Genomic DNA, 13,286 nt, shown 5'->3' with positions numbered 1-13,286 from the left:
TATATTATTTCTTAAAATATTTTTAATCAAGTTTAAAATAATATAAGAAATACACTTAAGTAGATATTAAATGTTTATTATGTTAATTAGTGTAATAATTAAAAGAAATCATCGAATTATTCAAAAAATAATAGATAAAATATAGTGTTGAAATACTAAATTAATTATTATAAGTGGTATAATGGTTAAAATAAATATTGCAACATAAAAAATGTAAAATATAATAACAAAAAAAAAAATAAACCTATCATCTATCATTATCAATGTCTTAATTTATAATGCTAAATTAATAAAATAAATAATATAATCATTAAATTAAGAGTGTAATATAAAAATATCCAAAACATAATATAAAAAATAAAATAAACTAAAGTAATGACCTATTATTTCACATTAAATTAGTTATATTGTTACACACTTCTTTTATCTCACTAGATATATCTTTCATAATAAATATTTTAAGGATAAAAAATATATAAAAAAAAACTAAAAATTAAAAAATGCTAGTCAAATAATGTTTAAAAAAGCTAAAAGCTACGTAAAAACTATTTAAAAAAATTTACTTATGCAATAACTAAATGAATTTTTCCACTAATAAAAAAATTTAAAAGTTAGTTAAAATATTTTGCCGAACATAATATTTATTCATTATAATTTAAAAATAGTATATATATTTTAAAGATATTTATTTATTATAAATTTTAATTACAACATAATTTATTTATTATACATTTTAATTATATAAAAATAAATTGCAAAAGAGTTAAATTACTAACTTACTCTGTCATTAAAAACACTTAAAAGTTAAAAGCATCCCATTCAAATTTATATAATTTTTTTTATAATTTATAATTAAACATCATTGTGTATGGATCCAACGGTTGGGATTATCTTTGCTTTTCATATTCGTATGATTGGATGGTCTGAGAAATTGAAATGTTCAACTTCCACTTGAACTTGCCGCTTCTTCAAGTCGAAGACAACAAACACACAACAGAGACTGAAACGACAGCATTTTTTGATCTATTATGGTGAAGGGGTTGCACGGGCAGAACCTCCCCGCCCACGTGGCACAGCTGGTTGATCAGCTGGAGCGCCACTGCTTCGCTCCCGATGGATCTCTCATCTCCAAGCCTCTCTTCAACGATCTCCAACTCGTATCCCTCTCTCTCTCTCTCTCTCTCTCTCTCTCACCACAATTTTCAAATGGGTCCTCCGGTCTTGTTTAAAAATTTGAACTTTCTCAGACCCATTTTGGCAAATTTCCAAAAAACTTGAATAAACTCGAGTTGGGTGTTGAATTTTGTGTGTTGATTTGCAGGCCAGAGAGGAAATGTGCAGGGAAAGACTGCGTTACCTGGAAGCCATGGTAAATGCTTATGTATCTATATACAATGAGTAGTAATAATAATAAGTGTTTGTAGAAATAAATAGATATTTGTTTATATATATATATATTTTATGTCATGTTATATTTGGATTGAGAATTATGATCTGGGAGTGAATATTTAGTTTTTGGTATTGATGAAATGTGTTGGTTAAGTTAGTGTAATTGCCTGCCTATAACAACAACAATGACAACAAAAAATAAAAAATAAAAGAATTGTCCTACTAGGTGAGATCTGTTACATGGATCATATGCTGTCATTTGGGTCAGTTAAAGACCAAAACTTCAGAAATATTGTTTACTACTACGTCGTTACTTTTTATCTGTCTTTTAATATTGTTGCGTAGAAGCCAAGAAATGCAATAAACTTTCATGATTCTAATAAAATAGTTGTGGACTTTCCTATTTCATCCCCTTTCTCTTCTTTTCACTCAACGGTAAATGTATGTATAAATTAATTAAAAAAGATAAGGAAATAAGTAAAGGTATAATTGATAAAAGAGTAATTAATGTGATCTTGAACTTTGGAAACAACAGATAAATAGGAACAAAAGTTCTCCAAAAATCCAGCTATTAAAAAGGAATTGAGGGAGTATAAGATTCCTCTTAACAACGTCCTCTGCTGTGTTTCTTGGTCTCCTTCTTCCCCTTTTCATTGGATTAAAAGTCATGCAATGTATTCTCCTTACTGGTGCTTTGAGTGACTTTCTTTGTACTTAATGATTTGTATTTCTCATATCGGGGTATGGTTGCAGGCTATATATTCTGAGGCTATTGCAATGGTGGAGGAGTATCAGCAAGCCATTTCTGTGTCTAACCTTGGTGGAATCAGAGATACTGGCAATCTTTATCCACAGCTTGGGTTGAAGAACTCTCCTCAGGTTTTGAATTATTATTACTGGAAAGTTGGTTTGATTAATGAACAAATATGAGACCTCTGTGAAAATGCTGTTGATTCTGGTCTTAGAAACTTTGAGTCTGCACATCATGTGCTTAAATGCTTTTTTCTTTGGCACATTGGTCTACGTTGATTTAAACATAACTTACATGTATATATAATGTCAGGTTTATCAGACTTTAGAGCATCAAATGGTTGTTGCTGAAGCAGCTCAACGATTGAGACTACCTCTTATCTCCAAAGATGGGGAGGTTCATGATGAAGACATTGAAAAGCTAAGTGTAGTGTCTCGAAGCTCTCTTGACAGTACTGTTAGTGGGGCTAATTCTTCTAACTATAACACACCAAGCAGCTCTGTTAGTGGGGCTAATACTGCCCTTGCTGCTTCGGATCCAGTGGAAGTCGGAGTTGGTGGTGTTGCCAATCGTTTTTTGGGAATTACACCTTCTTATTTGTGGCAAACTCAGCATCAAAAAGCACCATTATCCGTGGTATACTATGTAACAACATATGAAAGTCAGCTTCTAAGCATGCTTTTTCTGTGATGGATTTTTTGTTATGTGATTAACTGTTATGTTTTTCATTATTGATACAATAACAATATCTTTAGGATATGACTGAATATCGCCTGTCTGTTTCACGGGAGGTAGAGGCTCGCTTGAAGATGAAATGTGAAAAATTATCAGATGCCTTTGTATTGGATGACAATGGTAAGTGTGAACTGCGTATTACTGATATAATATGGAATTGTGATGGAGAATTGTTGATTTTCTTTGGTTACCATTTTGATTTTATGCGCTAGCTGATTTCTCATTTCCTTGTTTCTTGTTTCAGATTCTTCATCATCTGGAAGTCATAGTTCAAGTTCTCGGCTTCCAGAAAGGTTTATGTTCATTTGAGTAGCCTAATCCTTTTAAATTTTTGGCAATATAGTCACTTGTAAGTTATAACATAATAATCCTCCTGATTGTGTTTGTGTTGAAGTTTGCGACTTAGACTTCTACATGAGAGGTTAAGGCCAAAAAGGCTACTACCCAGTTTCAATTTTTCGTCTCAACTCTCAGGAGATTAGACATGTGATTTTTTATACATATAGTAAACTACTAAAGTTTAATGACCCTCAAAATCACGTCTATATTTTTTGTGAAAGTTCTTGGATGAGTCAGATCTGTATTTGTACAATTTTAGATCAGTGTAATGATGAAAATGACAAATGTTACTGATATGACTAATAGGCTAAAAGTTTGCTTTATTATTGGTGATCTGAGTGACATGGGTCAAGGTTGATTTGATTTCTGGTTTCTTTAGCTCCACAAGATGGAGGGAATTTTTACTTTTAAAAATAATATCTTATTGTTTTGAATTCCAAGTGAGGTCCTATCATATATTTTGCATTGCCTGTATCCTATGATAACAAAAAATATTTGCACTTGAAATATATCTGTAGACTAAAGTTACTTGCTTTTCATACTGTTACTTTACCAGGGTGAAACTGTTGATTGAGGAGATTGAAAGAGAAGAAACAGCGCTGCGGGATGACCTTTATTCTGCAGATAGAAAGTTTGCTGAATATTATAATGTATGTGCACAAGCATATAGTACAATAACCATCTTTCTTGTGGACACGAACATTTTCTGAAACTCCCACACTGATAGTGTGTTTGGATAACACATATAATTGATTTCAACCCACACTGAATTTGTTTGCATGTGGGATGTATCATGCATTTCAAGTTGTATTTATTTTTTGGTAACATATTCCCATGGTGGCGTGTATATACTGAATGTCATGATTTTTAAATAGGTCTTGGAGCAGATACTTGCAGTGCTTATTAAACTTGTCAAAGATTTGAAGTTGGAGCATCAACATAAATATGTCAGTATTTATTATTTAATTATTCCACTATGTTGATAGCTATGGACATATATCTTCACTTACCCCACGTATTTGTAGGATGAGATGCAGAAGACTTGGCTCTGTAAAAGGTGTGAGACCATGAGTGCGAAATTGAGGTTTGTTTATTATCTGCTATATATTTTCATTGTTCTTACTGTTGAGGTTTTGAAATTTGAAATAATAAGAGATGAGATGATAAATTGAATAATTGAGAATAGAAAATCTCAAATGAGATTCATTTGGTAAGAAGATAACTTTGCTTTTCTTTTTTAATAGGTTGTGTTTGAAATTCCAAAATGGATGTTTTCTTGTACACAAGTTGGATACAGAACATTGCTTCTACCTATGGGTTAAGATAATAGAAAAAAATAAATTAAATATTGTATAGTATAACATCTAGACAATGTAAGACTGGCTTGAGCATAGTTTTGTTGTTGTGACACATTGTTAGCACCCAACCCCTAGCTAGTTAGGAAGGTTTGCAGCAGGAGACCTGAGGATTGGCCCTAGAAATCATGTAGGCAGTCACTGTTAGTTAGCCTTGTCAGTGGAGTGTAGGCCTTGTAATTTGTTAGAGTAGTTAATTAGTTATGTTGTGATAAATAAAGGCGGTGGAGGTGGGTTGAGGCAATTAGTTGGTTAATGCGTGGTAGGGAGAGACCAGTTTCTAGAATCCCAGAGAGTGAGAGACAGTCTACATTCTACAATACAATCATTTTTTCTCCTGCTAAACTGGGTTTCTCCGTTGATCCAAATGGACCTTCGTTATATTTTATTGAGGACAAAAGGAAAAAGTACCAAAAGAATTGGATGATGTTGAGCCTAAACAGAGGGGGTTGAATCTGAAACTCAAGGCATAATTCTTGAAATTAATTTGTCCTAAATTAAGATGACAGGATTTATATTCTAAGAAGTTTCTAACGCCTAAGTTTCTTTTATTGTCAACAGTTTTCATTTATGATTTACAACATTTTTGTACCTCCACCTTGAAGCAGAGGGAAGCATGATTTGTTGTCCAAAATGATAGTCAGATACTCAGATTATAAGTTTAGCTATTAGCTGGTTTAATTCATACATAGTTGCATGGCTTTTGTTTTCTGTTATATTAGCCTCAACTTGTTAATTTTTCCAGGTTCTATCATAATTGTGATATTTTCCATTACATGTCAGTGTTCTAGAGCACGTTCTCTTGCTCGAAACTTACACTAAGGACTCTATACCTGCCCTTCATAAGATAAGGTATGAATGACAAAACCTTTGTAATTGTAAGCACTTTCTTCTTTGGTGTTAATAAACCATTTTTCCGTTTTTAATTTTAGGAAATATCTTGTTGAGGCAACAGAAGAAGCTTCTATTGCATATAACAAAGCGGTATGTTCCTATTCCAAATATTCATCCAAATATACACTTATGGAATAGTTGTGGAGAAATTTATCCAAATAGAGCATAAATTTATGATTGTCTTTTCCTCCATTATTTCAATCATTCATCATGTTTGTGCTAGTTATATTTTGACCCTTGTAACAGGTTACCCGCCTGCGGGAGTATCAGGGTGTTGATCCTCACTTTGACAACATTGCAAGGCAGTACCATGATATTGTGCAGGTGACACCAGCTTTACTAAAATATTTACCTCATTCGTACCAAATATTTATATATTGATATCAATATCCATTTAATTCTCTCAAATGTTTCTATTCTGTTTGTCCTGAAGCTTTCCTCATTTGGGATGACAAAAATGAAGGAATATGAGGATATAATAATGGATATAAAAATATACTAGTCGAATAAATGTGAAACTCTTTGAACTTCAAGGAAAAGGCGCAGATTTATCATTTCAATTTCCTAGGCATGTTTATTTTTTTTCGAGTTTAATATGTTGATGATATTGTGCAGAAATTGGAGAACATGCAATGGACAATCCACCAAGTTGAAATGGATCTGAAACGTTTGCCAGATAAACCCAGCACATAGAAGTTTTATGCTTTGTCTCCTTGTTCTTGGTTTGAATTCTTTTTGTAAATGGTATTAAAGGCATCACCCTCAATTAACCTAACATTCAATCTGTGAGCTTTTTTTTAAAAAATAAAAAATATTTGGATTATTTTGCATTACCTTACCTGATAGAGGAGAAAAAGGAAACTCCAAAACCTGCTATTTCTGCTAGTTTAAGATGTCAAATAGTATTGAGGTCTTTATTCTTTTGTATTTAATCAAAGTATTTTTGTGTGCGTAGGTTCTAATACTCAGCTTCTGAATGACACAAATATGGGTGGATGCAATGTATAAGTAAACATGCACTAAGGGAATTAAAAAATCGTGCTTGCTTCAGTTTTTAAAGCTAATTATATAATAAATTACATTAGAAGTTTTTTTTTTTTATTACTTTTGGAGGTGTGTCATCAAATATACATGTTGTGTGGTGGGATGCTTGCTTCATGATTGATGAGTTTTAGAAAGTTAGATTGACCAAAATATCTTTTGTTATGTTTATATTATTAATTTTGAGAGAAATAGAGCAAAATATTAACCATTTGATTAAAAAAATCATTTTTAATTTATATTAATTATATAATATTTATCATACTCAATTAATTTAATTTGTGACTTAATACTATCTTACAAAGACATTATGCCTAACTTATAAAAAATCTGAGAACAAAATAAATCAGAATGTGTCCCACGTTAGGGGTCCTTCCCCTTTACTTAGAAAAAGGGTTTTTAAATTGGTCGGCCATTAAATTCTGAAGACAATGATTCAAGATTAAGTAGTTTAATTGTAATTGAAATAGTCATAATTTAATAAAATTATTTTAACTTTTAATGTAATACATTAAGAAATATTAAATGAAATATATAATATTAAGATAGTTTTTTTAATCATGACCACTTATTGAAATTTTAAAAGATTTTTATAAAATATCGATAATTATGAAGTACACATTACTTTAAAAGAGTTTTAGGAATACATTAAGTTATAATAATTAATCAAACAAAGTCAATAAAATCTAAATTCATAGGTGATTTTTGATTAGTAGGTTCTTATCGGTGACTGAATGATTTTTTCTTAATCAGAACCTATTTATTTTTAATTAGACCTTCATAATTCTTTAAATTGATAAAGGAAAAACTATGTGATAACTTAATATATTGAGATCATAACTTTCTTATAGCGTGTTAATCTAATAGAATTACTTAATCAATTAATAATGTAATTTTTTTAGTTTACTTGTGATATATTTTTAGTATAAAATTTGTTTATACCAGCAACTAATTACAAATAATATTAAATATGATTTTTATATTATGTTTGAATCAAATGATTTAAGAAGAGAAATGGGAGAGTGAAACGAGAAAAAATATATGACTAAAATAAAGGAAGACAATTAATTCAATGACATATCTTCAGAGAAGCTAAATTAGCTTAGAAATGATTGATAGTGATAGAAATTTTAAACACATTCCCTACTCTCTCTCTCTCTCTTTTGTGGTTAGCAGACAGTTGTAGTATTGGATACTCGTAGATTTTAATTGATGTTACTTTTCCTATAAAAACTATGTAATTTTACTGTAATTTTGTTAAAAAAAAAACTATGTACTATTCCATAACTTTTAATTATTATAAAAAAAAACTTTTAATTGAATATTTTAACGACTTAATTATCCTAACTATGTTTTTCGGTAGTGAAAGTGAAAGGTGAAAATGAGGGATGCAATGCAATAAAATAAGTAGAAAATGGGATTTTCATATATGTTTAGTACGAGTTAAATGAGGGATGAATGTTATCGAAAAATGAAAATCCCACATATTTTAATTTCACTTTAAAAATGACAGGAGATACGATAAAATTATACACTTGATATGTTATTTTTATTTGTTTTTGAAACTGTCCTTTATCTCGTGACATGAAATAGATTGTTGTAATCTAACTATCAAAATGATAATTAATTCTACATATACCCTAAAAAACTAAAAATCTATTATGCTACATACATATTCGAGTATGCTAAGCATAATCAAATGTGTTTCTTTCTATAATCGAATGATATTGAAAACATAATCAAAGAATCTTTTTATAACACAACACCTATGTCAAATTCATTTTCTTGCAAGGGCATATTCCATTATGCATTTTGGTATAATTGATTATGTACCTTTTTTTTAACAATTGAAGATCAATGTAGAATCATAAAGTAAAAAAAAAGAAGATTTTGTTCTAAAAAAATGACAACATGAATAAAATTCGAATTGTAAAAATACTTATTTTTATGCCTACTAAATTACTTTAATTCAACTTTTTCATTTTTTTTATTGAACAACTTCAGACTAGTTATTATTTATATATCTTTATTCTATATTTTATCAAAACTCTCATTATTTAATTATGTAGGCGCAATAAATGTTTCAACAATATTTTCATTCTCTTTCATCTATTTTTTATTTTTTTTTCTCTCACACCAATCAAAGTCACTTTAAATCAGCAAAACATGTTAAAGAACTAGTAAAATAATATTACACAAATCAAATAATTAAATACAAATGATTAATATATTAAAATTAAGATTAAATCATTTAAAAATTATTCAAAATTAAATTTTAATTAGATTTTATTTCACTTTCAAATTAGTCCATATCTCTTCTTCTAATCAAAGGGGTAACACCAAACACTAATGAAACGCACAAATTCCAAATACGGCTATGGACGTAGAATAACTGCCAGTTCACAGCATCTGACCAGAGAGGTGACAGAATCAACAAACCAGTGACTTTAAGGAAAGTTAACTAATTTAACAATAATCGATTATGTCATTTTTCTCGTTCTGGATTCTTCTGCATCTTTCTCTACCATTCCCTTCACTCTATGGGCCCCACTTCGCGCTCTCGAAATATTATTACCTGTTTGGATGCACTTTCCCCTGTCACTCACCACTTCCGCGTTCAATGTACGCAATCGCAGGCACGCGTGTGCCTTATTCTTATCCGGAATAAGAATAGGATCCTCTTATCTTCTCACCCAAAAGCACCTCCCGATTTTCCGCACGTCAGCGCAAATCACTTAATCGCCGTCCACGTGTATCCTCCAAGTCATCTCGGCCGTTCAAAAACTTGCGGCCCTCACACACTTGCACCGGCTCTGCCCCACGCACTAATATATATATATATATATACATGCGTAAACCCATCTTCACGTTCTTCATACATATCTTTCTTGTTTGCTTCCCAAGTCTCTCGAAGCATCTTTCTTTCTCTTCCTGCAGGTTCGTTTCTCTCTCCTTTTGGTTCTTGTTTCTTAGGATTTGGTTGTGATCTTTGGTGATTTATGCTTCTGTTTTGTGTTAAACGGTGGTCGTGTGTTTTAAGTAGTTTGAAATACGTTTAATGAACTATGTTTTACTATGTTGTTATGTCTTGTTTATTTAAATGATAGATAGATATTAGATGGTTTTGTGAGTTCGTAGATTAATTTTGTTAAGGTTTTGTTTGTGGATCGTGAATCTGCTTATGATTTATTTCTTAGGTGTAAAAAGTATGGGATTTTGTTAGTGATTTTAGTATACCATAACAAAAACAGTGAACTTTTTATTTTCTGTTTTCTACAATAACTCATTAACTCATGCACCTAATCATCCACTGAGTTAGGTCCCTCGACATTTTTTATTTTCTTGTTAAGGTTTTGGTTTTGATTTTTTGTTTTTTGTATGGATCAATTAGGAATTACCAAATTACACCTTCCCATTGATTCCTGATTCCGGGTATTTGATGATTGGCCATCATCATTAAGTTATAATTTGTGAATATGATAATAATTTCTTACAACAAATATGAATAAATTATATTTATGGATAGAACTTAGATACCGCTTCTATTCCTAGGTGTTTTTTGGTGCTTTTTTCAATCAAAATTGGAGTTCACACTGGTAATCTAGAAAATTAAGGTTACGTGATTACTTCAGATACCGAAGTGAAACTCTAATCCTGATAGGAGAGTGTTAAGTTTGATGCATGATTCCCAATACCATTTTTTTTATCAGTAAATGTTAATTATTAGCTGCTTTATTAATTTTTGTTAGCAGAAAGAATGGAGCAATCTTTCTCGCTTTTTTTTTCTTTCTTAATCTCCCAACCAACCTTATATCTTGGCCCAATATGGTTGTTGACTAGAGTCAATTTATGAAATCTTGATTTCTTGTTGTATTCTAAAATTGGCATGTTTTGCAGAAGCTATCCGTGTTACTTGTTCCCAAGTCTCCAACAAGCAAAGTACATGGTTGATTTGGAAATCCAGGTCCCCAGCGCATTCGACCCGTTTGCCGAGGCGAGAGAATCAGATGCCCCCGGGGCAAAGGAGTATGTGCACATACGAATTCAGCAGAGGAATGGAAAGAAGAGTCTGACAACAGTGCAAGGGCTGAAGAAGGAGTTCAGCTACGAGAAGATCCTCAAGGACCTCAAGAAGGACTTCTGCTGCAACGGGACTGTGGTGCAGGACAAGGAGCTTGGCAAGATTATCCAACTCCAAGGCGACCAGCGCAAGAACGTATCCCATTTCCTCGTTCAGGCCGGTCTTGTCCGGAAGGACCAGGTCAAGATTCATGGTTTTTGATTTAACGATTGGTCTTGTTTATGTTGTGGTAGTAGTAGTAGTAATTTGAAGTTGTTGAGTTTTGAAAAGTTTGGATTGTTTCTTTTGTTTGATGAGTGGTGTTGGAATAAGTTTGGTTTGGTTTTCCAATTTTTAATGATTGGATTTCATGGATGTTGTTAGTGAACTTGAATTGCTCAAGAGCAAGTTGAATATAATAAATGATGATTTGGTTTTTCAGAAGATGGTGGAACCTTTTCTACTATGTTTTTACTTTTAGCTGATTTTGCTGCAATATGATTCAGTTCAATGTCTCAATGGTTGGCACTGTTTTTCCTTGACTAGATAACCAATCGACCATCAAAACTGTAACTTAAATTACACCAATAAAAAAGTAACTCATCGGTCTTTTTTATGTTGTAGTAGTGGCTTGCTAGTGCTATAATTTGAAATTGTTGTTGGTGGGGTTGTGAGTCCTGAAGTTTGGATTTTTCTCCGTTTGATGAGTGATCGGATTTCATGGATGTTGTTGTTGAGCTTGAATGCATGCTCTAAGCAAATTTACACAAGAATTTATGATTTGGTTTTTAGAAGATGGTGGTGTGTTTTTGTTTTGAGCTTATTTAGCTACAATTGTGATTCAATTCAGTGTCTCAATGGTCGTAATTACGAGGCTAGGTTAGGATAACAACAATCAATTAAAACATGACTACAATAGACAAATAATAACGAATGATAGAACATATATAAATTTCTCAACATGATCAAAGAATAAATGTTGAGACAAGTGTTAGAATGGTGAATGATTTTATTATTTGAATGTTCAGTTTTAAATATTTTATTCTTCGTATGCACATGCTTTGAATATACTTTGGAATTAATGATAGATCTGTTCATTTTGGTTCTAAAGTAACTCAAGTCTTTACTTTCTTTTGATGTATTTTGTAATTGTCTCTTGACGTGCAAGTACAACCAAACGTTCAATATACATATATATAATAATAATAAATGTGTACTAATAGTGCGAAGTATTTTTTTATAACACTATAATAATAATTGTTATGTAAGTTAATTTGATAGATTTTTACAATAATTATGCTATAATTTATAATAATATAATAATTTTTTATTTGTCGATCATAATGAGAATAATAAAAATTAAACTCATTAATTATTACTTATTATGCGGGCAAGTGGTTAACAATTTGTAATATTTTTTTATCATGGTAAAAATTTATTGATACCAAATAATTTTTGCTAGAAACGATAATAAATCTTAGACGAATGGATAGAAGTTGAATATTTTATTTTTAATATAATTTATTTTATATCCAAACATTAATCATAATTTAAATTATAAATCATTTATTAAATAACACATTATTATCATTTGTGTTATTATCTTGTTGGTCAATTTGTAACAAATAAATATGCTTTCGTGAGATTATCTTGAAACAAATCCTTTGCTCTCTAACCAGTATTCCATTATTCTGTAAACATTGTTGTCGTTTCAGGATCATTCTCGATAATCTTGAAACAAATCCTTATACGGACATTACATGACTATGTCTGATTCAAATCACACGTATTGCAATTTGCAACCTCCACATTAGTTTTTTCCAACCAACTCGATGAAGATCAATTAAAACTTGTTTTTTAGTGACTCGGTTTGATTCTTCGTCAGGATATACTTCTATTAAAAAAGTAATTATTATCATTATTATGATGATGATATTATAGTCAAAGAAAAATCAAACGCTCTTGTACAATTAGGTAATAGTACCACATTAAAGTATCACCACTGGAATAGTGTGACGTGACAGGCAAAGTTTAAGAACCGTTTCATTATTTTCTTTTTGTCCAGGAATCGTCTCTTCTTACTTAGGCAATGTTGCTACTTTCTAACCAAGTGAAATATGCCCAACTGTATAATTTGCAGCAATAAACGTTAATTTTGGTACTTTCTTCAACTATTTCTCGAAGTCTGATGTTTGTTTTCTTTCTTTCTATTTTTCAAAAACATTTCATAAAAACTTCGTCATAAACTTTAAATATAAAGGAGTTAATAATTTCAAGTTGAAATAAAACAAATATTAGTGACATATGAAGATGTAAAATATTTGTGAGACTCATTTGGTAAACTTCATATACATATAATCATTTAGTAAACTTTTATTTTAGAGTTAAGTGAAGAGTTGCTTAAATATCACAAAATATAAAATAAGAGCAATGTATCATAGTAAAACTTTTGCAAATATTATAGATCAGAACTTGCATGGACTAAATTAGAGGTTGTCTTTCCAATTATGAACAACCCGCGAACCTAAACTCATAAAAAATTATTAATTAGTTTGGTTCTTTTTGAGAGTTTGGATCATATTCAACTCAATTCTTTCAAATTTGTTTAATGCAAGCTGGGTAACAAGTTCTGTTTTTTTAATTTATGACCTGATTCAACCCGTAGCTTTTAATTAAGTTTAATTTATATATATATATATATATATATATATATATATATATA

At 30.6% G+C, this 13,286-nt stretch overlaps 2 protein-coding genes across 3 annotated transcripts; both read left to right on the top strand.

Moving 5' to 3' along the window:
- Window positions 1-929: 929 nt before the first annotated feature.
- On the top strand, window positions 930-6,293 carry LOC100786070 (putative HAUS augmin-like complex subunit 4). 2 transcript variants are annotated; one of them, NM_001255557.2, is made up of 13 exons: window positions 933-1,157; window positions 1,322-1,369; window positions 2,143-2,268; window positions 2,453-2,776; window positions 2,896-2,995; window positions 3,120-3,168; window positions 3,771-3,864; window positions 4,090-4,161; window positions 4,240-4,298; window positions 5,353-5,421; window positions 5,502-5,553; window positions 5,710-5,787; window positions 6,079-6,293. In NM_001255557.2, the coding sequence occupies exons 1-13, from the start codon at window positions 1,029-1,031 to the stop codon at window positions 6,154-6,156; spliced, it is 1,278 nt and encodes a 425-aa protein (NP_001242486.2). In that variant the 5' UTR covers window positions 933-1,028; the 3' UTR covers window positions 6,157-6,293. The 2 variants fall into 2 exon arrangements, 1 of the variants encoding a protein (NP_001242486.2); XR_415345.4 differs by lacking the exon at window positions 6,079-6,293 and having other exon boundaries at window positions 930-1,157; window positions 5,315-5,421; window positions 5,710-5,737.
- Window positions 6,294-9,283: 2,990 nt separating this feature from the next.
- On the top strand, window positions 9,284-11,008 carry LOC100787664 (protein translation factor SUI1 homolog 2). The gene is made up of 2 exons (XM_006586022.4): window positions 9,284-9,441; window positions 10,402-11,008. The coding sequence occupies exons 1-2, from the start codon at window positions 9,353-9,355 to the stop codon at window positions 10,784-10,786; spliced, it is 474 nt and encodes a 157-aa protein (XP_006586085.1). The 5' UTR covers window positions 9,284-9,352; the 3' UTR covers window positions 10,787-11,008.
- Window positions 11,009-13,286: the final 2,278 nt, after the last annotated feature.

Source organism: Glycine max, chromosome 8 (genome assembly GCF_000004515.6).
Source record: "Glycine max cultivar Williams 82 chromosome 8, Glycine_max_v4.0, whole genome shotgun sequence".
NCBI lineage: Eukaryota > Viridiplantae > Streptophyta > Magnoliopsida > Fabales > Fabaceae > Glycine > Glycine max.
Note: the sequence above shows the minus strand (reverse complement) of the source record. Positions and strands in the feature narration are given on the sequence as shown.

What these genes read in the sequence shown, in the direction of transcription:
- LOC100787664 (XM_006586022.4), top strand. Translation starts at nt 9,353, where the DNA reads ATGCGTAAACCCATCTTCACGTTCTTCATACATATCTTTCTTGTTTGC. An exon ending in CTTTCTTTCTCTTCCTGCAG is followed by an intron (nt 9,442 to 10,401) that starts GTTCGTTTCTCT and finishes CATGTTTTGCAG; the next exon opens with AAGCTATCCGTGTTACTTGT.
- LOC100786070 (NM_001255557.2), top strand. Translation starts at nt 1,029, where the DNA reads ATGGTGAAGGGGTTGCACGGGCAGAACCTCCCCGCCCACGTGGCACAG. An exon ending in AAAAAGCACCATTATCCGTG is followed by an intron (nt 2,777 to 2,895) that starts GTATACTATGTA and finishes CAATATCTTTAG; the next exon opens with GATATGACTGAATATCGCCT. An exon ending in AGTACCATGATATTGTGCAG is followed by an intron (nt 5,788 to 6,078) that starts GTGACACCAGCT and finishes GATATTGTGCAG; the next exon opens with AAATTGGAGAACATGCAATG.